We start from the raw sequence: 22,176 nt of genomic DNA, 5'->3' as shown, positions 1-22,176 counted from the left end.
AGGTCATCCAAATCGTCTCAAGTACCTCAGGATCTGGGCCAAAGTTCCTGCAACCAGAACGTAGGCCTTACCTACACATGTTGCTTAGTGCACGAAGGGACGGTGCTCATATACTGTGGGGATGATGAGCGTGGTATAAGAACCTCTGTAGAATAGAGCAGACATAAGTTGCACCCATTTAACTATAATTTCAAAAATGATGTAGCTAAACCAATACAAATGCCCATGTGGACATGCTTAAGTCAGTTTACAGCTCCCTAAGAGCAGTTTAGCTTGCATTAGTTTCAGTAAAATCAGGGCCACTTCTGTGTGTAGACAAAATGGTGTTGTCCGTGCATGAAGCTGAATGGAATAGTCCTCGCATGCCCGTAGAGAAGCTCATCTACAGAGACTCCTTTGCTGTTATGCCTTGACAATGAATAGGTGGCTGGTGGACTGAGACCACTGTCCAACACTGTGACCTTGTCTCATTGTTTCCTTGTGCTCCCCTGCCTGGCTGTATTTACCTGGGGTCTCTTGCCTTATACTTAGATTGGAAGCTCTGTGGGCAGGGACCATTTTTTTGTGTTTGTACAGAACTTTGCACCATGGGGTAGGCTCCTAAGCACTGCTGCAATGCCAATAATACATAATAATAGGTCATGGTAATGGGAGACCATTGAAAGGGGAGATGTGGGAAGTTATTAGAGAGAATAAGTCCCCCCCTTTCTCCCAATAAAGGTTGTATTAAATGCTTCACAGCTCACCCTCAATTTGTGTTGCAGCTACGGTGTTTCTGCCGTGGAAATCTTAACAGAACGGAGGCATGGCAGCAAGGTCAGTGTGCTTGTCTTTTGCCACCCGTACATGGTACAGATCCTTCCCAGAGGTGGCTGCATTTCAGAGGTGGGGGGAAGGATCCTTGCAGATATACAGCGTCTGTCTACATTGCACATTGCGCCCGGGCTCTGCCTCAGGTTTGAGCCAAAGCCCCCCCCCCCCCCCGCCCTTCCTTCTGCAAACAAATCAGTCTGACTCCAATCAGCAAGGATTCATGGCCTGGGGCCTGGGACCCTGCTGGGTGGGGGGGTTAGAGCCCGAGTCCTGCTGCGGCTCGGATCCGAGCCCGGTCATTCTGCAGCGTGGATGCCGCTCAAGCGGCAGACCTGAGTCAGGAGCTCTGCGTCGTGCAGTGTGGATGCAGTAGCTCGGTCAGGAGAGCCAGGTCCAGCCCAGGCTTACAATGCAGTGCGGATGCTCAGGTGCGGTCTTGGAAACACCCAGTCCACGAGCGCGGGTCCCCAGACCCGGACTTACGATGCACGTAGGCCTAGATCTTGGGCCTTGTGGGAGGCAGGCTGGCTGTGGACCAAGCCCGGGCTCAGGGCCCTAGCGAGCTGGATCAACGCGCTTTGGGATGGCAGAGGTCGACTAAACACCGGACCGTTAACTTTATGCGAGTGAGCGCTGAGAACAGCCTCATTTGGGCTACCCCCCCCCCCGCCTCCTCCTCTTCTCCCCCCTCCCCTCTTTTCAGGCGGCGGCTCCTTTAAGAGAAGGCAGCCCTGCCCCTTTAAGGGGGGGACGAGCCGGGCGGGCGCACGTGAGGCGAGAGTTGCAACACAGTAACCAGCATGCCGGCGGGAGGCCGCCTCCTGCTCCCCGGCCTGTGGCTGCTGGGGGGTCTCTCTCGCCTGCTGGCGGCCGCGGGGGGCGATCGGAGGCAGGTGAGCGGAGGGGACCCGGGGGCTGGGCTCGGCTCCTTGGCCGCGGAAGCGGATTTAGTGGCTGTGGCCGCGTCTGGTGTCGGGCCCCGGGGACATTCCGTGCAAAGAGGGGAGCGATCAGCCGGCGGCGGCGGGGGGGCTCTGCAGGCTGGGCTGGGCGGTGGTTTTGTTTTTGTGGGTGGCTGATTGGATTCATGCCATTAGCTCTACCTACGTCCCGTGTCCCCCCCCCCCCCCCCCGCGCTCTTCCCCCGGTGTTTCTCTCTGTGCAAGTCTGCGACCGCCCTGCCTTCCCTCTGGCTGACTTTGGGGTTCGCTGTAGCCTCTGCCGAGTCCTAGAAAGGGAACGAGCTGCCCGGCCCTGGGGAGGAAGCCGGGGTGCAGGGCGAGCGCTGGCTCTCCAGGAAGCTGGCTTCTTACCCTGGCCCACCGGCTCCTACTGATCCTTCCCTATAGCTGGGCCAGAGACAAGCCCAGGAGTGAAATAAACCAGAGGCCTGTAGCTTGGAAGCCCCAAATAAGCACCTTGAAGAAATGGGGGTGTGGGGGGGGGGGGCAGAATCTCCCACATGCTGAAGTTTGGATCTGGGCTCAATACCCCTCTCTGGCTCCGAGGGGTCCTGTAGCCTTAGGGGGCCCTTTCTGTGAACTGGGGTCTGGCCCAGTGTGGGGGGCTGGGGGGCTCAGAACCCTGCTAATGGCACCGCATGGGGGCTTGCCCAGTAGTAACTGAGGGTGTGCCCTCAGTGGGGAGACTCTGCAGAGAGAGGGCAGGGAATGCCTGGCTCGGGCAGACCCCTGTCGGCCCTCTAGGGGGGTCCCAGCAGATCAGTATGGCAGTGAGTGCTGGGGGGACGTTGTCCTGCAAAAAGAAAAGGAGGACTTGTGGCACCTTAGAGACTAACCAATTTATTTGAGCATGAGCTTTCGTGAGCTACAGCTCACTTCATCGGATGCCTGCCGTGGAAACTGCAGCAGGCTTTATTTATACACAGAGAATATGAAAAAATACCTCCTCCCACCCCACTGTCCTGCTGGTAATAGCTTATCTAAAGTGATCATCAAGTTGGGCCATTTCCAGCACAAATCCAGGTTTTCTCACCCTCTTTGCCCCCCCACACACACACACAAACTCACTCTCCTGCTGTCTTCTGCAGTTTCCACAGTATGCATCCGATGAAGTGAGCTGTAGCTCACGAAAGCTCATGTTCAAATAAATTGGTTAATCTCTAAGGTGCCACAAGTCCTCCTTTTCTTTTTGCGAAGACCGACTAACACGGCTGTTACTCTGAAAGTTGTCCTGCAAGTATCTGGTCTGTGGCTGGAGTGGAGGTCGTCTGTTCTTGGGGCATATTCGTTCCTGTGTGTAGTTAATGAATAACACACACCCTGGTGATCACGGCCAGCTATCCGCCCTCTCTTCTCAGCACCCTCCTAGTTGTCAACAACCGTCTGCTCTCCCCAACAGGCCTCTTACTCCTGACTCATGGGGGCATGACACTTGCTTAGAGAGTTTCTGGCTTTCCCTGACATGCCCTTTCGAAGCAGGAAGTGGAACTGCTGAGCTGGTTCCTTTCTAAACCTGCAGGCTCCGGGCTTGCAACTGTGGGGCATCTGCTTCTGCAAAGCGCTCTGGCTCCTTGGGACTTTACTTTTTAGTTTGATCAAGCTTGGAAGAAGGGAAACCCCTTCAATCTGCTTTACTTAATCCTGCCTTGGGGGGTGGAGATGAACTAGATCACCCCTTGAGATCCCTTTCCGCCCTACATTTCCGTGGGTCTAGGAAACACTGGGTTTGTCCCAAAATAACTGTTCGTTAGGGGTGCGATTTATTTTAACTTCTTTGATTTTCTTTTTTTAAAGCAATATAGTTACACCAGTACAACCCTCCCAGTGTGGCTGCAGTTATGGTGTACAGTTGTGTACTGGTGTAAAGGTGCCTTGTACTGGTGTGACTTATTTTCCCTTCTCCTAGAGGAATAGCTATACGTAATCCCATTTATGCTGCTTCCACACTTGTATGGCTTCAGCTATCCTGGGATACAACTTCTTTGTGGGTTTTGACAAGGCTTCATGATATGCCTGGGGAGTGTGTGTTTGTCTGTCCCGTGTAATCCGAGCATTGAAGCGAGGCCAGCAGCAAACCTCTTGATTCTTCTCCTATTTCCCCTGCATCAGAAAGAAACTGAAAATGTATGTCCTTCCCTTCCCTTGGTGGTTGACGTTCTGCTCCTTTTGGTCAGACACTTTGGCCGAAGTGAAGCACACAACAAAACTAGAGGCTGCTCAATGATGGGAGCTCTGTGTAGATGGCTTGGGTGATTCGATGTGTCTCTTCCACCTCTTAACATCTGGAGCCTTGTGTGCCAGACTGACGATATCTGGGGCAAGCCTGATGGAATTAGGAGAAACCTTCTTGAACTGGGTTTAGTACCTGTGGGGTCCACTGTATTCAAAATGCAGCTGTGTGTGTTACAGTGGAATTGTACCTCACTCCTGTAGGAGGAGCAGGAGTGAAGCCCTCTCTGCCGGTGAAGGATGGCCTAGTGGTTAGGGAGCAAGCCTCAGGTCTCCCAAGCCTGGGTGCAATTCCCAACTCTGCCCCAGACTCCTTGTGTGAGATCAGGCAAGCCACTGAGACTTGCTGGGCCTCAGTTTCCCCCGTCTGAATACTTCGCTACCCCACAGGCGGTGTGTGAGACTGAAGACCGCAAAGGTTTTCTCATGCCTAGATGCTGTGGTAATGGGTCCCAGACAGGTCGCTAAGACGTTGTATGGCAGCTTAATGGGCCCATATAATGCAGCGCTCCAGATCCCCGGTGGCCCGAAGGAGTCCAAGACTGTCTAAACTTGTCCTGCTGCTGCCCAGCAGGGCACGTGCTGAGTGGAGTCTAATGAGCTCAGGAACGGTCTGTGTGAGTTAATAACGCCCTGCCCGCTCTCTGACTCCCACCGCCCAGGTGACCCTGCAGTACATCCCTGGCTCGAACAGCTCCTCCGCCAGCCTCCTGCACGTGCGGGCTGTGGGCCGGAACGACACCCTGCACTACGTGTGGAGTGGCATCGGGGCGCCCACCGTGCTGCTGGTCTACACCCGGAGCGAGAGCAGCGCCCTGCACGTCAACTGGACCAAGCTCCTCTCGGCCTCCCCTGCCGGGGCCATCTGGATCGAGCCGCCCGGCAGCGTCGTCTACTCCACCGCTATCGTCTTCACGAAGGTCAGGGTGGCGGTGGGGGGGGGAGGCTGGGTCAGAATCGCAGGGGCTGCCCCAGGAAGGAGCCACCTACTTAGCTCCCGGCACAACTGGTCCTAGAAGGTGGCGTCCAACTCTGCCATGTAGGACATCCGGCTGCCCTCCGTTCATGCCCGTTTGCTGCCGGGTAGGGGGGGGAGAAGAGCTGTCCCTACACAGCCTTCTCCAGTGCGCTGTCCCCCATCCGTTTCCCGGGGTGGGGCGGGGGCACACCCACCACTTCCTTTGGGGTGGGAACCCTGCTGTGGTTGCAAATTGGGAAACTCTGCTGCCTCTTAGTCTGTGTGCTGTGCCTTGAAATGTATGGCAGGAGGCAGCTCCTTTCTGGGGAGTGGGGGGAACAAGCCCCAGTGAGCATGCAGGTGGGATGAAAGGAGCGGGAGGGATTTGCAATGGAGGGTGCCTCCCTCAGTAGTCAGGTGAAATAGGTGGAACGTGCCTGGTGCCCTGCGTTGCCGAGGGGCTGGGGTCAAGTACGCACGTGCATGGTGGTGGGGGGTGTTTAAAGTCTCTTCCCATGCAAATCAAGGCCCCTCTCCCTCCTGCTTCCAGGTGTTCGAATACAACGGGACCAATGTGTCGGGACTCTCCAAGGGGCAGGAGGAGCCCTTCTACCCCTCCTATGACCTGGCTGGCTTCTCCTGGCAGATCGTGAACCAGACGGCCTTCATGGCGAAGTTCCAGGGGATGAACACCGTGGACCCTGGGGGGACTTCCCACAATGGCACCATCTCCTTCCAGGTGAGGCAGCCCTCCCCCGCCTCGCGTCCTTCCCAGGGGAGGGGTCTGTTGCCGCTAGCCGACCAAGGATGTGACCCAATGTCCATTGAAAGTGAAGGGAGGCTTCCCAAGAGCTCTGGATAGGGCCCCTTGGGCCTTCTTGACTCTACCCCCTGTGCCATTGGATATATGCCACACGCTCTCCTGCTCTCTTACCCTCCAGGCACCCCTCTATGCACCTCTCCTGCCCCCCGCTGGGCTCTCCGCTGCCTCTCCTCTGTTGCTGTCCACCCACTCCCTGTCCTTTGCTGGTGCTCTGGTCCCCTTCCCAGCCCTGTTTGCATTCCCCAAACAGCATTCTTCCCCCTACACACCCAGACATATATACCCTTCCCCTCACCTCTTCCTGATCAAGTAGGGGAAAGGGCCTCCTCCCTGAGCTCACAGCAGGACCATGGTTAGGTGGGGCTATGTTGGGACCTGCTTCCTGACTACCAGAAGCCACACGCCGACTCCGCCTCCCCCCCCCCCCCCATTATATCCCTCTGGGAATAGAACCCCGGAGTCCTGGCTCCCAGACTCCTGCGCTGTAGTGTGAGAGCATTTCCCAGAGGATGGACCACTCCTCACTGGTTCCCCAGTGGCCCAGCAAGACCCAAGATTTCTCTGACCTTCTCCCAGCCCCCAGGACTATTTGGAGGAGGTTCGCAGGGCTCATAGATTAAGGAGACGTGGGGTCATTCTGATCCTCTGGTCGAACCTCCTGTATAACACAGGCCAGAGAACCTTGCCCACCAATTGCTGCATCCAGCCCATAACTTCTGGGGGAGCTAGCATGTCTCCCTAAGAAAGACATCCAGGCTTGACTTAAAGGCTGGAAGAGATGGGGAATCCTCCAGGGCCTTAGGTGCATTGTTATTCCAGTGGTAACGCCACTGGGCTGGGTAATCTGGCACAGTTTCATCACTGGAGGCTCCTGGTTGCTGTCGGGCATATGGAGCTACAAGGGGTGTCGTGACGAGTCCCCCATATCCTTGCTGTAACACTTGTGTTATGGTAGCACTGAAATTGGCCCCCCTAGTGCTGCGTGCTGAACAGACACGATGCAGCCCCTGTCTGAAAGAGCTGACAACCTGAATGGACAAAGGAGGGTGTGAGGGGAAACTGAGGCGTGAAAAGGGGACGTGACTTGCCCAAGCTCACCCAGCAGGTCAGTGACAGCGCTGGGAGCAGACCCCATGAGTTCTGAGTCTTGGCCCGCTAGACTGTGCTATTCCTCTCGTATGCCTCTGCCTCCAGGTGACTGCCTACGAGGAGGGTGGCCGGGATGGCCCCCTCCCTCGCCTCCTGCACACCGCCAACAGCTCCAAGGTGGAGTTCATCATGGACAGCGTGGCTCCGCGCGGCAACAAGTCTCGCTTCCTGCTGGAAGTGGTCACGGTGGAGGAGAAAGGGGGGCACAAGAGGCTGCAGTCGGTGCGGTCCATTGATGATGAGTACACGCCCACCATCTTTGAGGTGAGGGCTAGGGGGTGCTATGGTGCTGAAAGCCATCTAGCTGCCTAGACAGAGGCTGATTAGGAGCTCAGATACCATGGTAATGGGCACCATGTAGCAGCTGATATAGAATAGAATGGGGAGGGAAGAGGCTGGAGTAGGCGTGAATGTGACCCATGCTGGAGGTGTCCCATTCTAATAGCTGACGCATATATTGAGGATAAGAGTCTACTACCAGTGACAGCGAGTGGAGTTCCTCCTTTAGCTCAAGTGGCAGAGGTGCAGGCCCTTGGTGCTACATGTTGCTAGTGACCTGAAGAGGTTGTGATGTTGGCAGGGGAGGACATGCAGGTTTAAGTCCAGCTTGGCTGGAAAACAAAACTTCCTGAGAAACGTTGCTTGTTTGGTTTGGAATTTTGTCTTTGGAGACTTTCCCGGCTGCTATAATTCTTAAGCTTCAAAGGTAAAGGTTAAGGTTAGCAAAGGGCCCTTCGCCTAATATTTGTTCCCACGGTGTTTTGTTTATGGCTTCTACAACCTGTCTGTGCTATTCAGGCTCTTAAGGGAAGTTTCAGCTTGTGGGGGGAAATCCAGGCACGAGAAAGTGAAGTCACTTGCCTGAGTCAATGCCAGAGCTGGGAAAGGAACCCAGGAGTCCTGGCCCTCCGCTTTGACCAGCAGAATGTGCTCTCCTGGGTTCTGTCCTTGGCATTGGAAGGAATCCTGGCTCTCAGCCCCCCCTTGCTCTAATCACTAGATCATGCTCCCTCCCAGTGCTGGGGACAGACCCCAGGAGTCCTTGATCCCAGCTCCCCTGCTCCAGCATGAGAACAGTTGGTCATTATGCCCTTGCTTCGTCTGCCTTCTTAACGTGTTGCTCTCTCTCCTCTGTCTGGGTGGGGGCAGATGGCCCAGCTGGTGTCCGAGCCCCGCAATGACAGCGTCGGCCCGAGCTTCTTCCAGTGGAAGACGACTGCGTACGGCTCCAGGGATGCCAGCCGGGAGAACGCCATCCGCTGTCGCTACTACCCCCTGCAGACGGCCAACCGGACGCTGCCGGGGCCCAGCATTGCGCACGCCTACTTCGGGGAGGGTCTGGGCCGCAGCCACAGCATCGCCGCCATCAATATCTCCTTCAGCGGCGAGGACGGGGAGGTCTACGCCGAGAAGGGCTACCTGAGCTGGTGAGTGGTACCTTCCTTCTGCTCCCCCTGCCTGTCTGAGTGGTGTCTCCCCGCCCCCCCCCAGCAGTGCTGTCTTCTACCCACTACCCTGCAGAGTGCTAGGTGCTGCCCATGTGCATGGATGGGTGCAGCCCCTGCCCTGGAGAGCTCCTGGCTGAAGGCCTCTGTTTGACTCTCGTTGCTCCCTGTGATTGGCTGCTGCTGCCCCACTCCCCCTCCCGACAGGCCTGTGGCTTGGAAAGGTCAGTCACTGAGCCCCATCTCTGCCTGCCCTCCAAGTAGCTTCCTGTGTCCTCCGCCACGGGCTACTTCAAACTCCACCCCACTATCTCTGCACAGAGGGGAAGTGACTGGCCTGCAGTCTCCCAAGTCCAGTGCCTTAGCCCCAAGGCCATCCTCTGTCCCCGCTCCCGGGAGGAAGGAGGCTATGAGATTCGGCTGATTGGCCCAAACAGGCCTCTTCATCACTGGCTAGCCTCTTCCTTTGCTCCCTGCTTCCACCAGGTCTGCCTTGCTCGGCTTCGGCACGCCCCCGAAAGACGCCTTCTCTCCCCTCGTGATGGCCATCGTGGCTGTGGCCCTGGGCACCCCCGTGGTGCTGCTGCTGGCGGGGGCCCTCGTGGTGCTGTTCGCACGGAGGAAGCGCCGTTCCCAGTACGAGCCCATCAACTGACCGACGTGGGCAGGACTTGGAAACAGCTAGTGCCGGCCCCGGTTCTCTTGCCGGACCCTTGGGCTCTCCCAAGGCTCCTGAAGTGGCTGCTCCTGGGAACTTATTTATTAACTGCCATGGTTATGCATCCTCTTCTCTCTCGCTCTCTCCGTGGTCCTGACCCCTCGCCAATCCAGGCTCAGAGGGGAATAGTGCAATGATCTGCAGTGCGACCTCTGCACCCTGGATCCTGGCTCTTCGGAGCTTGGCATGGTGGGGTGGGAAGGAGACCTGGCCTGTATTCATAACTGTTCGGCTGTCTGATGCCTTGAGGATGGACTGATCCATTTCTCCCTTACTGCTTCTTAAAGTCTTTTAGAAGCAGTATCTGGCACTGAGGTTCTCCAGAGGGGCTCTAGAATACATTCCAGGGCAGGGCTGGGATCCAGCAGGGCCTGCCAGAGAAATGTGTCTCGTGGGGGGTGGGGGCGGTCAGAAGCATTAGCAGTTTCTAGTCCAGTGTCTAGCTTCTCCCTTCACTCCACCCATCAGCGCACCTGACCCGGCATTCACAAATGCAGAACCTTCCCATAGGGCGCTTTGCAAGGTGCTACCCAGCTTCTGGTTTCTAATCACTGCTCTTGTTTTAAACCAGCCAGTGAGGGATTGTGGCTCGGGGGGCGGGGCCGGTTGTGTTCACCACTGGGAGAAATGATCTTCTGTCTCCTTAAAAAGGAGAAACCACTAGTCGCCTTCTCCCACAAGGAGACATCAGGGGCTGGGTCACAGAAGGCAACACGCCTTTGCTGTATAAATCACCAGCTTGTGAGCTGATCAGCAACCTACCTACACCCCCCATGCCACCCACTTGAGTGTTCGTAAAGTCCCCGATTCCCTGGAGGGAGAAGCTGGTGTCTCACAGCTCTAACACTCGGCCGTATGCTCACCAGTGAGGCAATCTGCTGCCCGTGAATTCGAACCGTATCTGGGACGGCGAAAAGGTTGCCTTTCGCCAATAGGGTGGAGGCTTTTCAGAACGAGCTAATGACTTTGGGGTGCGTCAGTGTTAGGTGTCCAACGTGAGCCCCCTCAAAAGGGGCCAGATCTTTTGTCAGTGGGTTGGTGCTTGGCCCTGCCTGCAAAACGGGGCCTCTTCAAGTTGTGACTGGTGATTTTTTTTTTTTTTGGTCACCCTTTTGAAAATCTTGGCCTGAAAGGTCTAATTCTGAGTGTCCAGCACTCCCCCAGCTTGCAAGTTCCAGATCCCACTGTTGTTACACCCTTACTCTCACTCTGCTGAGTTTGCTCAGAGGAGCCAGCTCTGAATGTTACTTGAAATCTCACCCAGCGCCTCACTGTGCTCTATTTAATTCACTCTGTGTTTTGTGAGTTGGTGGCAGGTTTTCTTCAGATGTTTCTATCTTTGATCTGCCTTTTGGACCAATTAAAGAATATTTTTAAGACCTCTGTGCCTTTCGGTGGCTTTGTACATCTGTAGGGCCAGGCTGTTGGTACACGTATATTCGAGTGGTGCCTGGGACCCTGGGCTAGCTGCTGTGTGAACACCGAAGTAGACAAATCCCTGCCCCATGGATTGAAATAAATTGTCATGTGTCCTGCTCGACCAGGACAAACCATTGGGGGCAGCAAGACCCAGTGGTCAAAGGTCATTCCAGCTTCATTGCAGGAACGTCCACCTGGGATAATGGTGAAGATAGTAAAAATTATTAAAAGGGAGTAAGTCTTCACTGATTTCCCTATTGAAAGGGAAATGAAATCCTGGTTTCTTTTCTCTAGTGCTGAACGGGGCCTCAGCTCTCTGGTGGCCTATTTTAATTCAACTAGTTTTACAGTTGAGGGCTTCTGGCTCTTGTGTGGGTCACAGTGAAAAGCCAATCCCGTAAGATCTCCCAGGTGAACCCGGCTTGGCTGGTGCCTACATGGCAGACCAATAGAGGAACTGGTCGTGGCTGATTTGGTGTGGTGGTCTGATGCAGTGCCCCCGCTGGGGGTTAGGTGGGATTGTGTTGCTAGAGGGATATCTGCTCAGTGAAATGAATTGCCCCAGGTCATTTTAAAGATCAAAGATGGCTTTTGGGTACGAGGGCAGCCATTTAAAGTTAGTGTCCCAGCCAAATTCCAGAGATTTGGAATTTACCTTTCTCCCGCAGTCTCAGTTGGCACCAGATGTTGCTCCCCTTTCTGGCTTACTCTTTACTGTTTCTGTGCTACAGTGTTCCGCCCCAGAACCGGCTGCATTTCCCCAGTGGAAGAAATAATTCCTCGGTCACGCCAATCTGTTTGTGATCAATTTTTAATGGTTGCCAAATAGCTTAAGGTGCCAGGTAGCAGAGTAGCAGCATTTCTCTCTGCCTGGGTTTGATCTACGTTCATCCTGTTGCTAACAGAGCAATGTCTGAGTCCGCTCCCCCCTAGCAAGTGACAGCAAGATGCTGGAGAGTAGAGAATCCAACTGAGCCTGGCCTAGCTGCTGGCTCTGGGCCTGAGAGAACTGGTGTCTTAGCTGGTACAGGTTATGTCCAGATCTCAAACGAGGCATGGGTTTGCCAACTGCTCTATTAAGTGTTATTTAGTGCTATCCTGCCTGCCGTGTCACGCGAGATGACCCAACCTCAGAGAAACAGGTGAGTTAGCAGTCACGTTGGCTTGGGTAAGGTCCTAGAGGGTGGGCCCAGTGTTTGAATCCAAACTCTATGGCTGCAGGGTGGTTGGTTGAGAGTTTCTGGTCCAGTCCATTTCTAATATAAACAGTTCTTGCCTTTATGACAAGGGATTAGTTCTGGCTCTATGCCTCCAGCTGTCTTTGGGGGGGGGTTGGGGACTGTCTGTGATGTATTGCACACAGGCCTAGAAGTGTAAAGGGGAGCAGAGAGAGCTTTAGCATGGACGGCACTGTCCCTGTCTGGGATGAACTTGTCCCGTCCTCTCCAAGCTAATTATTTAATGGGACAACGGTCTGCTGTGTATATAAATAACAGTAATAACCTCTAATGCTATCTCGCTGTTTTCACCAAAGGAGTTCAGTGTCACTATCTCCACTTTACTGATTGGGGGGGTGGGGGAACTGAGGCCCAGAGAGGGGAAGTGACTTGCTCATGGTCACCCAGTAGGCCTCAAGCATTGCTGTGACAGCATGGTGCAGATATGCTCTAGTGATGAAATCCTGTCTTCTGGTACCACTCACGCTGAGTTCCCAGCAGCCAGGGTTTCACTGCAGGAGCCTGGGTGCGGTTGCACGGCACTGTAGACATGGAGTGTGTAACCTGTGGGACTTTCTGCTTCAGGACTCCAGCTGGATGATTCTTAAAAAGACAGGATTGTGTGGTGCTCGGCTCCAGTGTTGGTTGCAGATCAAATCCCCCACACTTGTGCTGAGCGTTCATGGGCTTTGGAGCTGAACCTGCCACCTTTGTGATGTTTCTGTATCTACGATTCTGGGCTAAAGCAACCCCAACCTCTTGCTGCAGGGTTGCAAGCCTGAAGGAGTCAGGAATTCCACACTGCTGGTGGTTTCATCTTCCTCTGGCTGTTCCTGCAGATGAGACCAGACCAGGAGCCTGTTGCAGTTTGGATGATTTTTTTTTTTTTTCCAGGCTGCTTGGAAGAACGGTGGGAAGAAACCTTTTCCTGTTGGGAAATGGGGTTTCACCAACACAACTTTCAGCAGGAAAATTTAAGCACTATCTGTGTCTGCCTAAGCTACCGTGGTGCTTCCTGCCCTTGTTCTCCCTAAGGAGTCCCTGACTGGACTATGTCTCCCATGATACACTGAGCAGCATGAGACTGCAGTGGTTCATGGGAAATGTAATCTAACCAGTGAACTGAGCCCACAGGCAAGCATGAGTCCCAGAACTATAACTCCCATCAATCATTGCAGCCTCTCAGGAAGGCAGAGAGCTTAATATCAACCCGCAACAATTAGACACTTGCAAATGGGAATTTTTTTAGAACTCTTTAGACTGGATACTGAGATAGAGGGACCATTGGTCTGACCCACTATCCCCATTCTTATGTTCATGAAAAGTTTTGAGACTGTTTTTCACCCAGTGCAGCCTGGAAACAGATACAGACATACTGGAATTTCCTGCAGGATAGAAAGCCTGATTATTTTTTTTAAATCTGCTCCGCTCCTTTTATACAAGAACTTCCAGGTAGTTCAAAGTGACTGAACCAAGTTACACAACTTACGAAAGTAAAAGATCCTTTATTTATTTATTTTCCCCACTGACATAATGCAAAAGCAATCCCTCCCCTACTTGCTTTCTCTTAGGCCCCCATCCAAAGCCCTCTGCAGTCAAGGGGAACTCATCTGTTACTGACACGCGGCGTTGGATTGACCCACGTCCATCATTACCCCCTCCTTTGGGAGAACCATTCACCCTTGACAAGAATGTGGCAGCTGGTGTATCGCAAGTGACGGGTGAACAAGAAAAATACATTTGAGGCAGGGCCTAGTAGCCCAAAAAAAAAAAATCCTTTGAGGCTGGGGTAGGTGCCAATTCTTTCCTGCATATGAAATGCCTCTCTAAGAGGGAGGGACAGCTCTTCGTACACAACACTGGCTTGCCTGCCTGCAGTTTGCGTAACACGCTTGCACAGGAATGCATGGAAGCCTAGGCTAGGTTTTAGCCCCTAACTTTTACCAGGCAGGCTGTGAGATCAGTGTTTATAGGACAAATATTGATGTCTCTTTAAAGTGTGGTGATAGACCCAGGCCAGTTGGGTACAGCAGAGTCGTAGAAGGCAGATATACTGGCCACTGGATTAGCAGTTTTCTGTTCCCTAACTGACCAGAGCAGGGGCTATTCCAGGCTCAGGAGAACACCTGACTCCAATTAACCTGCAAAGAGTCAGGTGAGGTCATTAAGGTAATATGAACACCTGACTCTAATTATGGCCCTTCTGATACTATAAAAGGGCTCACTCAGTCAGGCTGAGGAGAGCCAAGGGAGAGGAAGTGCAGCCGAAAGGCTGGTTAATGAAGACACCCTCAAGCCCTCAATAAGGGTGAAGAAGCAGGAGAGCTGTGGGGAAGTGGCCCAGGGAAATGTAGCAACTCTGGCAGTGAAAGGTCGGCTGCCAACAGCTGCTACCATTAGGGCCCCTGGGCTGGAACCTGGAGTAGAAGGCAGGCCCAGATGCCCCCCAACCCGCCGCTACAGAAACATCTTGTGGGAGGGGAAGACAGGCCCCTGCCAGGACAGGAGGCAAAACTGTTCTGGAATAAGCCCTTAGGGACAACAGAGACTGTGGGAGTTCTCTCACCAACCTCCTTGCTGGCTTATGATGAAAAGGGCTCAGTAGACTGTAACCCTGGCCCTAGAGAGAGAGAGGGGCTACGTGGAGGGTCACAGTGAGCCACTGAGGCTAGCATAACTCGCCTGGAAGCATGGGACCCACAGGGCCAAGGTCGGAGCTCTGCCAGAGTGTTTATATAAAAAAGTGGAGAGCTCTTTTTAAAAGAACAGAGTTGGCTAAAACCAGCCTTTGGAAAAACAAATGTTGGCATGATTGTAAGCAGTAGAATTTTGTTTCAATGCTTTAAGGCTGCAGCTGGTGCCTTCTGTACCCTGCAGGTTTTTCTCTAGCGCCTCTCAACCATAGGGTGGAAGCCCAGAGACACCTACCCCCAGGTAGATGGCAAAGACCAAGATTTGCAAAAGCGATAAGGGACTTCGGGGTGGGGGGAGGTGCTCATTTGAGCAGGTGCGATGGGGAACAGGGCAGCTGCGCGGTTTTCCCATTCCCACAGGACCTGCAGCCTGGCACTAGTGTTCGTTCACTAACAGCGCTGACGGAAACGCTTGGACGAGGCTGCTGCTGGGTGGCAATCGCGTGGGTGCCCAAAGCTTCGGGGGTACGAGAAGATCACCATTGATGGATGTAGACTGAACAGCCAGGCAGTCTTAAGGACCTAGCTAGAGATTGCATGGTACTTGATCTGCAGGGAGGCTACAGAATTTGCCCTGAGGAAGGGGAACACAGGAGAGGGAAGACCATGACCAGCAGGAGCTGCTGCAGGGACGGAATGACAGAGGGGAAGACGGGCAGGGTGGAGAGAGAGAAGCAGAGATCGTAAAGGGGATCCTGCTTTCCCATTGAACACCCAGTCTGAGACCTCTTTAAAGGGGCCTGATTTTCAGAGGGTGCCTGCTTGATCTTTTCTGATAGTGGGGGGCCTCTAAGGGGACTCAGACAACCTAAAACGCAATTAAAAAAAAAATCTTAACCTGAATCCCCCCCTGCTTCTGGCCAAATCAACCTCCTTCCCTAAATTGTCCCTGTGAAATGCACACAGACCATAACAGGCTCTGCGGTGCTGCTGTGTTCCAGCCCAGAGGTGGCTGCATTTCACTGGTGCCCTGCACCTGTCTAGAAGAGGTTGCAAAGCTGCCATTGATTTTGCTAGAATGGAGGATGGGCGGGAAGTCGAGCACTTGGAAGACACAAAGGGCTTAGGTGTGAATCTGGAAGGTTTCAGGGGTTCTGCTGTGGGACCCTCTAGCTTGGGTTTATTCTCCACCATTCTAAATGCTGCGCCCTGGAGCATGTTAAGGGGAAAGTGGTTAATGTCCCCCATCGCGTAGGGAGTATCGCTGGGACGCTGAACGGCGGGTCGCTACTCCAGCTCGGAAGGACGTGGCGGCAGGGAGGAGAGAAGCAGGTCTGAGGCATGGCTGGCCCCGGGGAAGAGATCAGCTCTCTGAAAAGGGGTGAGATGGACAGGGTTAGGCCAGTGCCCACTCTCCAGTCTCAGGATCCACTGCTGCATTGGTTTCTGAAAGAATGGCAACCAGGTCTGTTTAGTAACCGCCCCTCACTTTTATCTAGTGCTTTCCATCCCGAGAGCTCAAAGCCTCTTACAAAAGAGAGTAAGGATCATTAGCCCCATCTGTGTAATGAGGAAACCAGCACAAAGAGGGCCCTAAAGGTCACCTAACCTACCAGTGGAAAAACAGGGAACAGAACCCACATCTCTCAAGTTCCAGCCACATTACTTCCCTCTAAACATCTCTAACGTCGTCAAGAGGAGTGGGGGGGAGAGGGAGAGGGAGTGGCTGTGCTGTAATTAGACTCCTCCCACTATGCCAGACTAGCTAGTTCTTACTGCTGAAACGATCAGCAGTGAAACAGCTAACAAGGACAATGTATGGGTTTTGGTCAGTAGGTTTCAGAGTTAACGACCAATTATGGGAGCAGTTCTCACCTCTCCTACAGCTAGCATTTCAGGCAACCTGCAGCCTCACACAGTAGCCTTAAGGGCTAACCCGGGGACTAGGCTACTTGAACTGCAAGGTGGGGCTGATTGTATGGGGAAGCGGAGCCTAGGGTATCCAAACTGGCGTGATATGACTTACCCGTGCAGGAGGCCCTAGGAGATGGGGGCGCGCTGGCTGGTAGCAAAGGAACATCTGAGGAAGGTACTACAGGTAGCAAGGCAGACGCCAAGTTGCTGTGCAAAGGCGACTCTCCCATGCTGCTTAAACACATCTGCAGATACTCCCCGGACAGCATCCCCAGCTGGCCTGCCTGGTGCTCCAGGGATGGGTGAGGGCAGGGCGCTGGGTTGCAGCTAAAGGTCTCGGCTGAAGGAACCTCCGGGGGTAGGATCTGCTCCAGCTTGGCAGCTGTCGGCCTGGCTTCTGCAATGTCCTCCTGGGAGGACTCCATGCTTTCTTGCGGGGGCAGCTGGGAGGGGACACCGGAGACCAAGTTAATGGAGGCCCAGTGCCCCACCAGCTTCTGGGATGGGTCCAGCCTGCTATCTAAGGAGAGGGAGAGCGAGAGACCAGCATTGGAAAATGAGGGCGACAGCCGCATTATCTTTTCGATAAGCATCATGTGTACCTCAGTTTACCTGCTTACTATTATTCTGTGTGACTGTGTGGCATGAAATCAAAGGCGGCTGCTAGCGGGGAAGCAAGCAGGAAACGGAACAAGGAGGGAGACAGAGAATACCAAGGGTCCTTAAGAAATCAATGGGGGAGCTACTAATTGGGAAATACCGACCTGGCCAGTTTCAGCCAGGCTAACAGGTTTATTTTTCTCAGGCCCAAGCCTAGGGTCAAACCCAAACCTAGGGTCAAAGGGACACTAACCTATTAAAGACCCCCAACTAGAGAGGAACGGGAGGGGTTAGCAGCTTCTCCGGAGAGAAGGAAGGAGGTTCAAGTCAGGACTCCTGGGTTCCATGCCTGGCAGGGGGGCAAAGGGAGACAGGACCTGTGGGTATCCCTACCTCTGAGAAGCAGGGTGGACGAGTGGTTAGAGAAAGGGGGGCGCTAGAAGTTAGGATGCCTGTGTGGTTATTTGCATTGCAGTAATATCTAAAGGCCCCTGCCCCACGGTGCTAGGTGCTGCACAGACTCATAACAAAAAGACCGTTCCTGCCTCAAAAAGCTTGTGAGCCGAGTTCTGTTCCTGTCCTTAGAGAGAGTGGGGTCTAGGGGTTAGAGCATGGGACTGGGAGGCGGGACTCTTGGATTCTATTCCTGCCCCTGGGAGGGAGTGGGATATACTAATCAGAGCAGTGGGGCCTGGGGGTCAGGACTCCTGGGCTCTATTCTTCTCTCTGTAAAGGGATTTAGGGTTTAGTTAATTCAGATTCAGGCAGGGCTGGGGTCAGCACCCTTTCAGAAGTGGTGTGCCGAGTCTTCATCTAGTCACTCGAATTTAAGCTTTCGCGTGCCAGTAACACATTTTAACATTTTTAGAAGGTCTCTTTCTATAGGTCTATAATATATAACTAAACTATTGTCCTATGTAAAGTAAATGAGGTTTTTAAAATGTTTAAGCAGCTTCATTTAAAATGAAATTTCAGTGCAGAGCCCCCCCCTCCCCGGACCGGTGGCCAGGACCTGGGCAGTGCGAGTGCCGCTGACATTCAGCTCATGTGCCACCTTTGGCATGCGGGCTGGAGGTTGCCTACCCCTGAGGCAGGGTGTGAATTTAAAGTGTAAACAGCTATTCCTGAGTAACTCCACGTGTGGGCAAGTCCCTCCTCAGCAGAGCAGTGGGGACCGAGAGGTAGGACGCCTGGGTTCTGCTCGCAGCTCTGCCACTGACTTGCTGTATGGCCTTGGGTAAGCTGCTTCCCCCGTGCCTTGGTTTCCCCCTCTGTACAATGGGGAGAATGATACTGACCTAGCCCTGGGAGGTGAGGCCTTGTTCACTAACGTTTGAGATCTCTGCATGAAGGGCAAGAATAGGAGCTGGTTTGTGTTTGTGACCTAGGCCCTGATTCCCGGGGATCCTGGGCACTCCCAGCTCATGTGGGGGAGGTGCTGAGCGCCTTCTGAAAATCATGCCCATAGGGCATATACCAGATCTATTTTATTACGGGCCCAATCCTGTCAGGGGCTGGGCCTCTTCGACTCCCCCCTGGAGCACAAGGATCTTCTTCAGTGCCACACTCAGGGCTGGATCCAAAGCCCACCTGGGTCCCAGGGGGAGCCTTTCCAGTGATTTTCATGGGCATTGGATTGGATCCTTGGTGCCATGGGAATAATAGCAGGCAAAGAGACAGAGGTGTAGGTCAATATTGACCCAAGCTCCAGCCAGACCAATGCAGTGGGAGTTGCAGCTGAATACAGTTTCCCCATTATCCGTGAAACAATTAGTGCTGTTAGTCACTCACTACTCCAGTTGTGAGAGAAGGCCTTCCACACACAGACACACCCCACCCCACATCTCCTCCCTCCACCCACAGAGACCTCCCTCTCTCCTGCTCCACCTCAACACAGAGGCTGAAACACAGCCAGTTAAGCGGGTGCTCACCTCCCCTGTACACCTCTCGGCCAAATTCAGGGGGTGCAAGGTGGTCCCAGAAGGGATGTGACTGGGGGGCATTTGGGATGTGTAATTTACAAGCGGAACTGACCGAACAGGCAAAACAATTAACACAAATGGGGACAAATGAAATAGCCTCCCCAACACCTTTCAATTTGGGTCACAGGCACCATAGCCCACAAATCCATCCCCTCTCCCACGACACACACAACCAGGCCCCAACCTGGGAACCTCCTTCCCCACAGGACAGGATATGTCCGTTTCATCATAGGGAAGAACCTTCTACTGCGAAGCCAGAGGTCTGACTCTTTTGAGTGTATTTGGTATGGATGGGAGAAGTCTTAGGAAAAGGGTCCCCTGGGGCTGGCAGGGATGGGATGAGGCCATGAGGGTCCCCTGGAGGAGGGTTCCTGGGGCTGGCAGGCAGGGGAGGAAGGTTCTCTGGGGCTAGCAGGGTGGATCTCCTATAGATGGCACGCACGGGACAAAGGTCCCCTCTTGGGCTAGTTGGGGGGCTGTCCCTGGGGCTGGCAGGGGTGGGACCAAGGTTGCTTGGCCTGTGGGGGTCACTAGGACGTGTGGGGGGAGGACTAGGGCCCCTGGGGCTGGCAGGGGGTCCAGGGTCGCTGGAGCAGGGTCCTCTGGGGCTGGCAGGAGAGTCACTGGGGCTTGCAGGGGGAGGGGGCGGGTCCTGGGTCATTGGGGCTGACAAGAGAGCCCTCAGTGCTGGTGTGGGTGGGACCAGTGTCACTGGGGCTGGCAGAGGTGGGAGCAGGGTTGCTGGGTCCTTGGGGGCTAGCAGGGGGGTCCCCTGGGACAGGCAGGGGTGGGGGCAGGGTGCCTTGGGTGGGAGGTAGGAGATGGGAGCAGGGTCTTCTGGGGCAGGCAGGGGGGGTCCCTTGGGCTGGCAGGGGTGGGACCGGGGTCGGTAGGGCAGGCAGGAGACAGGAGCAGGGTCCCCTGGGGCTGGCGTAGGTGGGAGTGGGGTCGCTGGGGCTGGCGGGGGAGAGACCAGGGGCTGTGGGGCAGCAAGGAGACGGGAGCAGGGTCCCTGGGGCTGGCAGGGTGCGTCCCCTTGGGCTGGCAGGCAGGGGTGGAAGGTTCCCTGAGGCTAGCAGGGTGGATCTCTGGGGCTGGCGGGGGTGGGACTGGCGTCCCTTCGGCGGGCTGGCAGTGGTGGGATCGGGGTCACTGGTGCTGGAGGGGGAGGGACCGGGGTCGCTGGGGCTGGCATGGGAGAGTCCCTGGCACTGGTGGGGGTGGGACCAGGGTCCCCTTGGGCTGGGAAAGGTGGGATCGGGGTCCCTGTGGCAGGCAGGAGACAGGAGCGGGGTCCACTGGGGCTGGCAGGGCTGGGAGCAGGGTGCCCTGGGGGTGGGAGCAGGGTCGGTGGGGCAGGCAGGAGTCGGGAGCAGGGTGCCCTGGGGGTGGGAGCAGGGTCGGTGGGGCAGGCAGGAGACGGGAGCAGAGTCCCCTGGGGGTGGAAGCAGGGTTGGTGGGGCGGGCAGGAGACGGGAGCAGGGTGCCCTGGGGGTGGGAGCAGGGTCGGTGGGGCAGGCAGGAGACGGGAGCAGAGTCCCCTGGGGGTGGAAGCAGGGTTGGTGGGGCAGGCAGGAGACGGGAGCAGGGTGCCCTGGGGGTGGGAGCAGGGTCGGTGGGGCAGGCAGGAGTCGGGAGCAGGGTCCCCTGGGGGTGGGAGCAGGGTCGGTGGGGCAGGCAGGAGACGGGAGCAGAGTCCCCTGGGGGTGGAAGCAGGGTTGGTGGGGCGGGCAGGAGACGGGAGCAGGGTCCCCTGGGGGTGGGAGCAGGGTCGGTGGGGCAGGCAGGAGACGGGAGCAGAGTCCCCTGGGGGTGGGAGGAGGGTCGGTGGGGCAGGCAGGAGACGGGAGCAGGGTCCCCTGGGGGTGGGAGCAGGGTCGGTGGGGCAGGCAGGAGTCGGGAGCAGGGTGCCCTGGGGGTGGGAGCAGGGTTGGTGGGGCGGGCAGGCAGGAGACGGGAGCAGGGTCCCCTGGGGGTGGGAGCAGGGTCGGTGGGGCAGGCAGGAGTCGGGAGCAGGGTGCCCTGGGGGTGGGAGCAGGGTCGGTGGGGCAGGCAGGAGTCGGGAGCAGGGTCCCCTGGGGGTGGGAGCAGGGTCGGTGGGGCAGGCAGGAGACGGGAGCAGGGTCCCCTGGGGGTGGGAGGAGGGTCGGTGGGGCAGGCAGGAGTCGGGAGCAGGGTGCCCTGGGGGTGGGAGCAGGGTCGGTGGGGCAGGCAGGAGTCGGGAGCAGGGTCCCCTGGGGGTGGGAGGAGGGTCGGTGGGGCAGGCAGGAGACGGGAGCAGGGTCCCCTGGGGGTGGGAGCAGGGTCGGTGGGGCAGGCAGGAGACGGGAGCAGGGTCCCCTGGGGGTGGGAGGAGGGTCGGTGGGGCAGGCAGGAGACGGGAGCAGGGTCCCCTGGGGGTGGGAGCAGGGTCGGTGGGGCAGGCAGGAGACGGGAGCAGGGTCCCCTGGGGGTGGGAGCAGGGTCGGTGGGGCAGGCAGGAGACGGCAGCAGGGTCCCCTGGGGGTGGGAGCAGGGTCGGTGGGGCAGGCAGGAGACGGCAGCAGGGTCCCCTGGGGGTGGCAGGGCTGGGATCGGGGCCCCCTGGGGCTGGCGGGGGCGGGACCGGGACCCCTGGGAGGAGACGAGCCCCCGCAGGCGGCCCCTGGCTCAGCACCCGGCCTCCGGGAGCCGTCCCGGGGGCGCCGCCCGCCGGAGCCCGCCCCTCTCCCCGCTGCGGCTCCTTACCGCGGGGGCCGGGGCTCCGGGCCGCCTTCCGGAGGGCGCTGCGGAGCGGACACGGCTTCCTGCGGCCGGGCCCTCGCTCGGCGGCCATGGCCCGCCCGCGGCTCCGGCGGCGGCAGCTCCCGGGGACGCCGGGGAGGGGATTGTGAACGGCCGGGCCGCTCCCCGCCGGCGGGCCACAGCCCCAGGCGCGGGTGGAGCCGGGCTAGGGTTGAGGTGCGGATCGGTTTGGAAAGGGGGCGGCGGCGGGGGGCAAAGGTGCGTTCACACCCACACGCCAGACTCTGATCTCAGGCGGGGGTCATTCTGGAGTCCCTCGTCCCAGTGACCCCCACAGGCCAAGCAACCTTGGTCCCACCCCTGCCAGCCCCAGGGACAGCCCCCCAACCAGCCCAAGAGGGGACCTTTGTCCTGTGCGGTCCACCCTGCTAGCCCCAGGGAACCTTCCTCCCCTGCCTGCCAGCCCCAGGGACCCTCCTCCAGGGGACCCTCATGGCCTGGTCCCATCCCTGCCAGCCCCAGGGGACCCTCTTAATCAATAAAGTCAGGGCCAAGTTGATCTCAGCTAGGCTGAAAGAAAAGGAGTACTT

At 56.3% G+C, this 22,176-nt stretch overlaps 2 protein-coding genes across 5 annotated transcripts; one reads left to right on the top strand and one right to left on the bottom strand.

Moving 5' to 3' along the window:
• The first annotated feature begins 1,580 nt into the window (after nt 1–1,580).
• Nucleotides 1,581–10,478, top strand: GLMP (glycosylated lysosomal membrane protein). Its single transcript, XM_073322966.1, has 6 exons — nt 1,581–1,706; nt 4,667–4,924; nt 5,513–5,701; nt 6,980–7,198; nt 8,084–8,361; nt 8,866–10,478. Exons 1-6 carry the CDS (start codon nt 1,614–1,616, stop codon nt 9,032–9,034), a joined length of 1,206 nt encoding a protein of 401 aa, XP_073179067.1. The 5' UTR covers nt 1,581–1,613; the 3' UTR covers nt 9,035–10,478.
• Nucleotides 10,479–11,317: 839 nt separating this feature from the next.
• LOC140902598 (uncharacterized) lies at nt 11,318–21,818 on the bottom strand. 4 transcript variants are annotated; one of them, XM_073322841.2, is made up of 3 exons: nt 21,590–21,818; nt 16,393–16,800; nt 11,318–12,661 (listed from the first exon to the last, which is right to left on the bottom strand). In XM_073322841.2, the coding sequence occupies exons 1-3, from the start codon at nt 21,675–21,677 to the stop codon at nt 12,474–12,476; spliced, it is 684 nt and encodes a 227-aa protein (XP_073178942.2). In that variant the 5' UTR covers nt 21,678–21,818; the 3' UTR covers nt 11,318–12,473. The 4 variants fall into 4 exon arrangements, with proteins under 4 accessions (XP_073178942.2, XP_073178944.2, XP_073178943.2 ...); XM_073322843.2 differs by having other exon boundaries at nt 11,318–12,566; XM_073322842.2 differs by lacking the exon at nt 11,318–12,661 and adding an exon at nt 13,219–15,812.
• Between the last annotated feature and the right edge of the window lie 358 nt (nt 21,819–22,176).

The sequence above is a fragment of the Lepidochelys kempii genome, chromosome 24 (genome assembly GCF_965140285.1).
Source record: "Lepidochelys kempii isolate rLepKem1 chromosome 24, rLepKem1.hap1, whole genome shotgun sequence".
Taxonomy (NCBI): domain Eukaryota; kingdom Metazoa; phylum Chordata; order Testudines; family Cheloniidae; genus Lepidochelys; species Lepidochelys kempii.
This window is presented reverse-complemented; position numbering and strand designations above follow the sequence as displayed.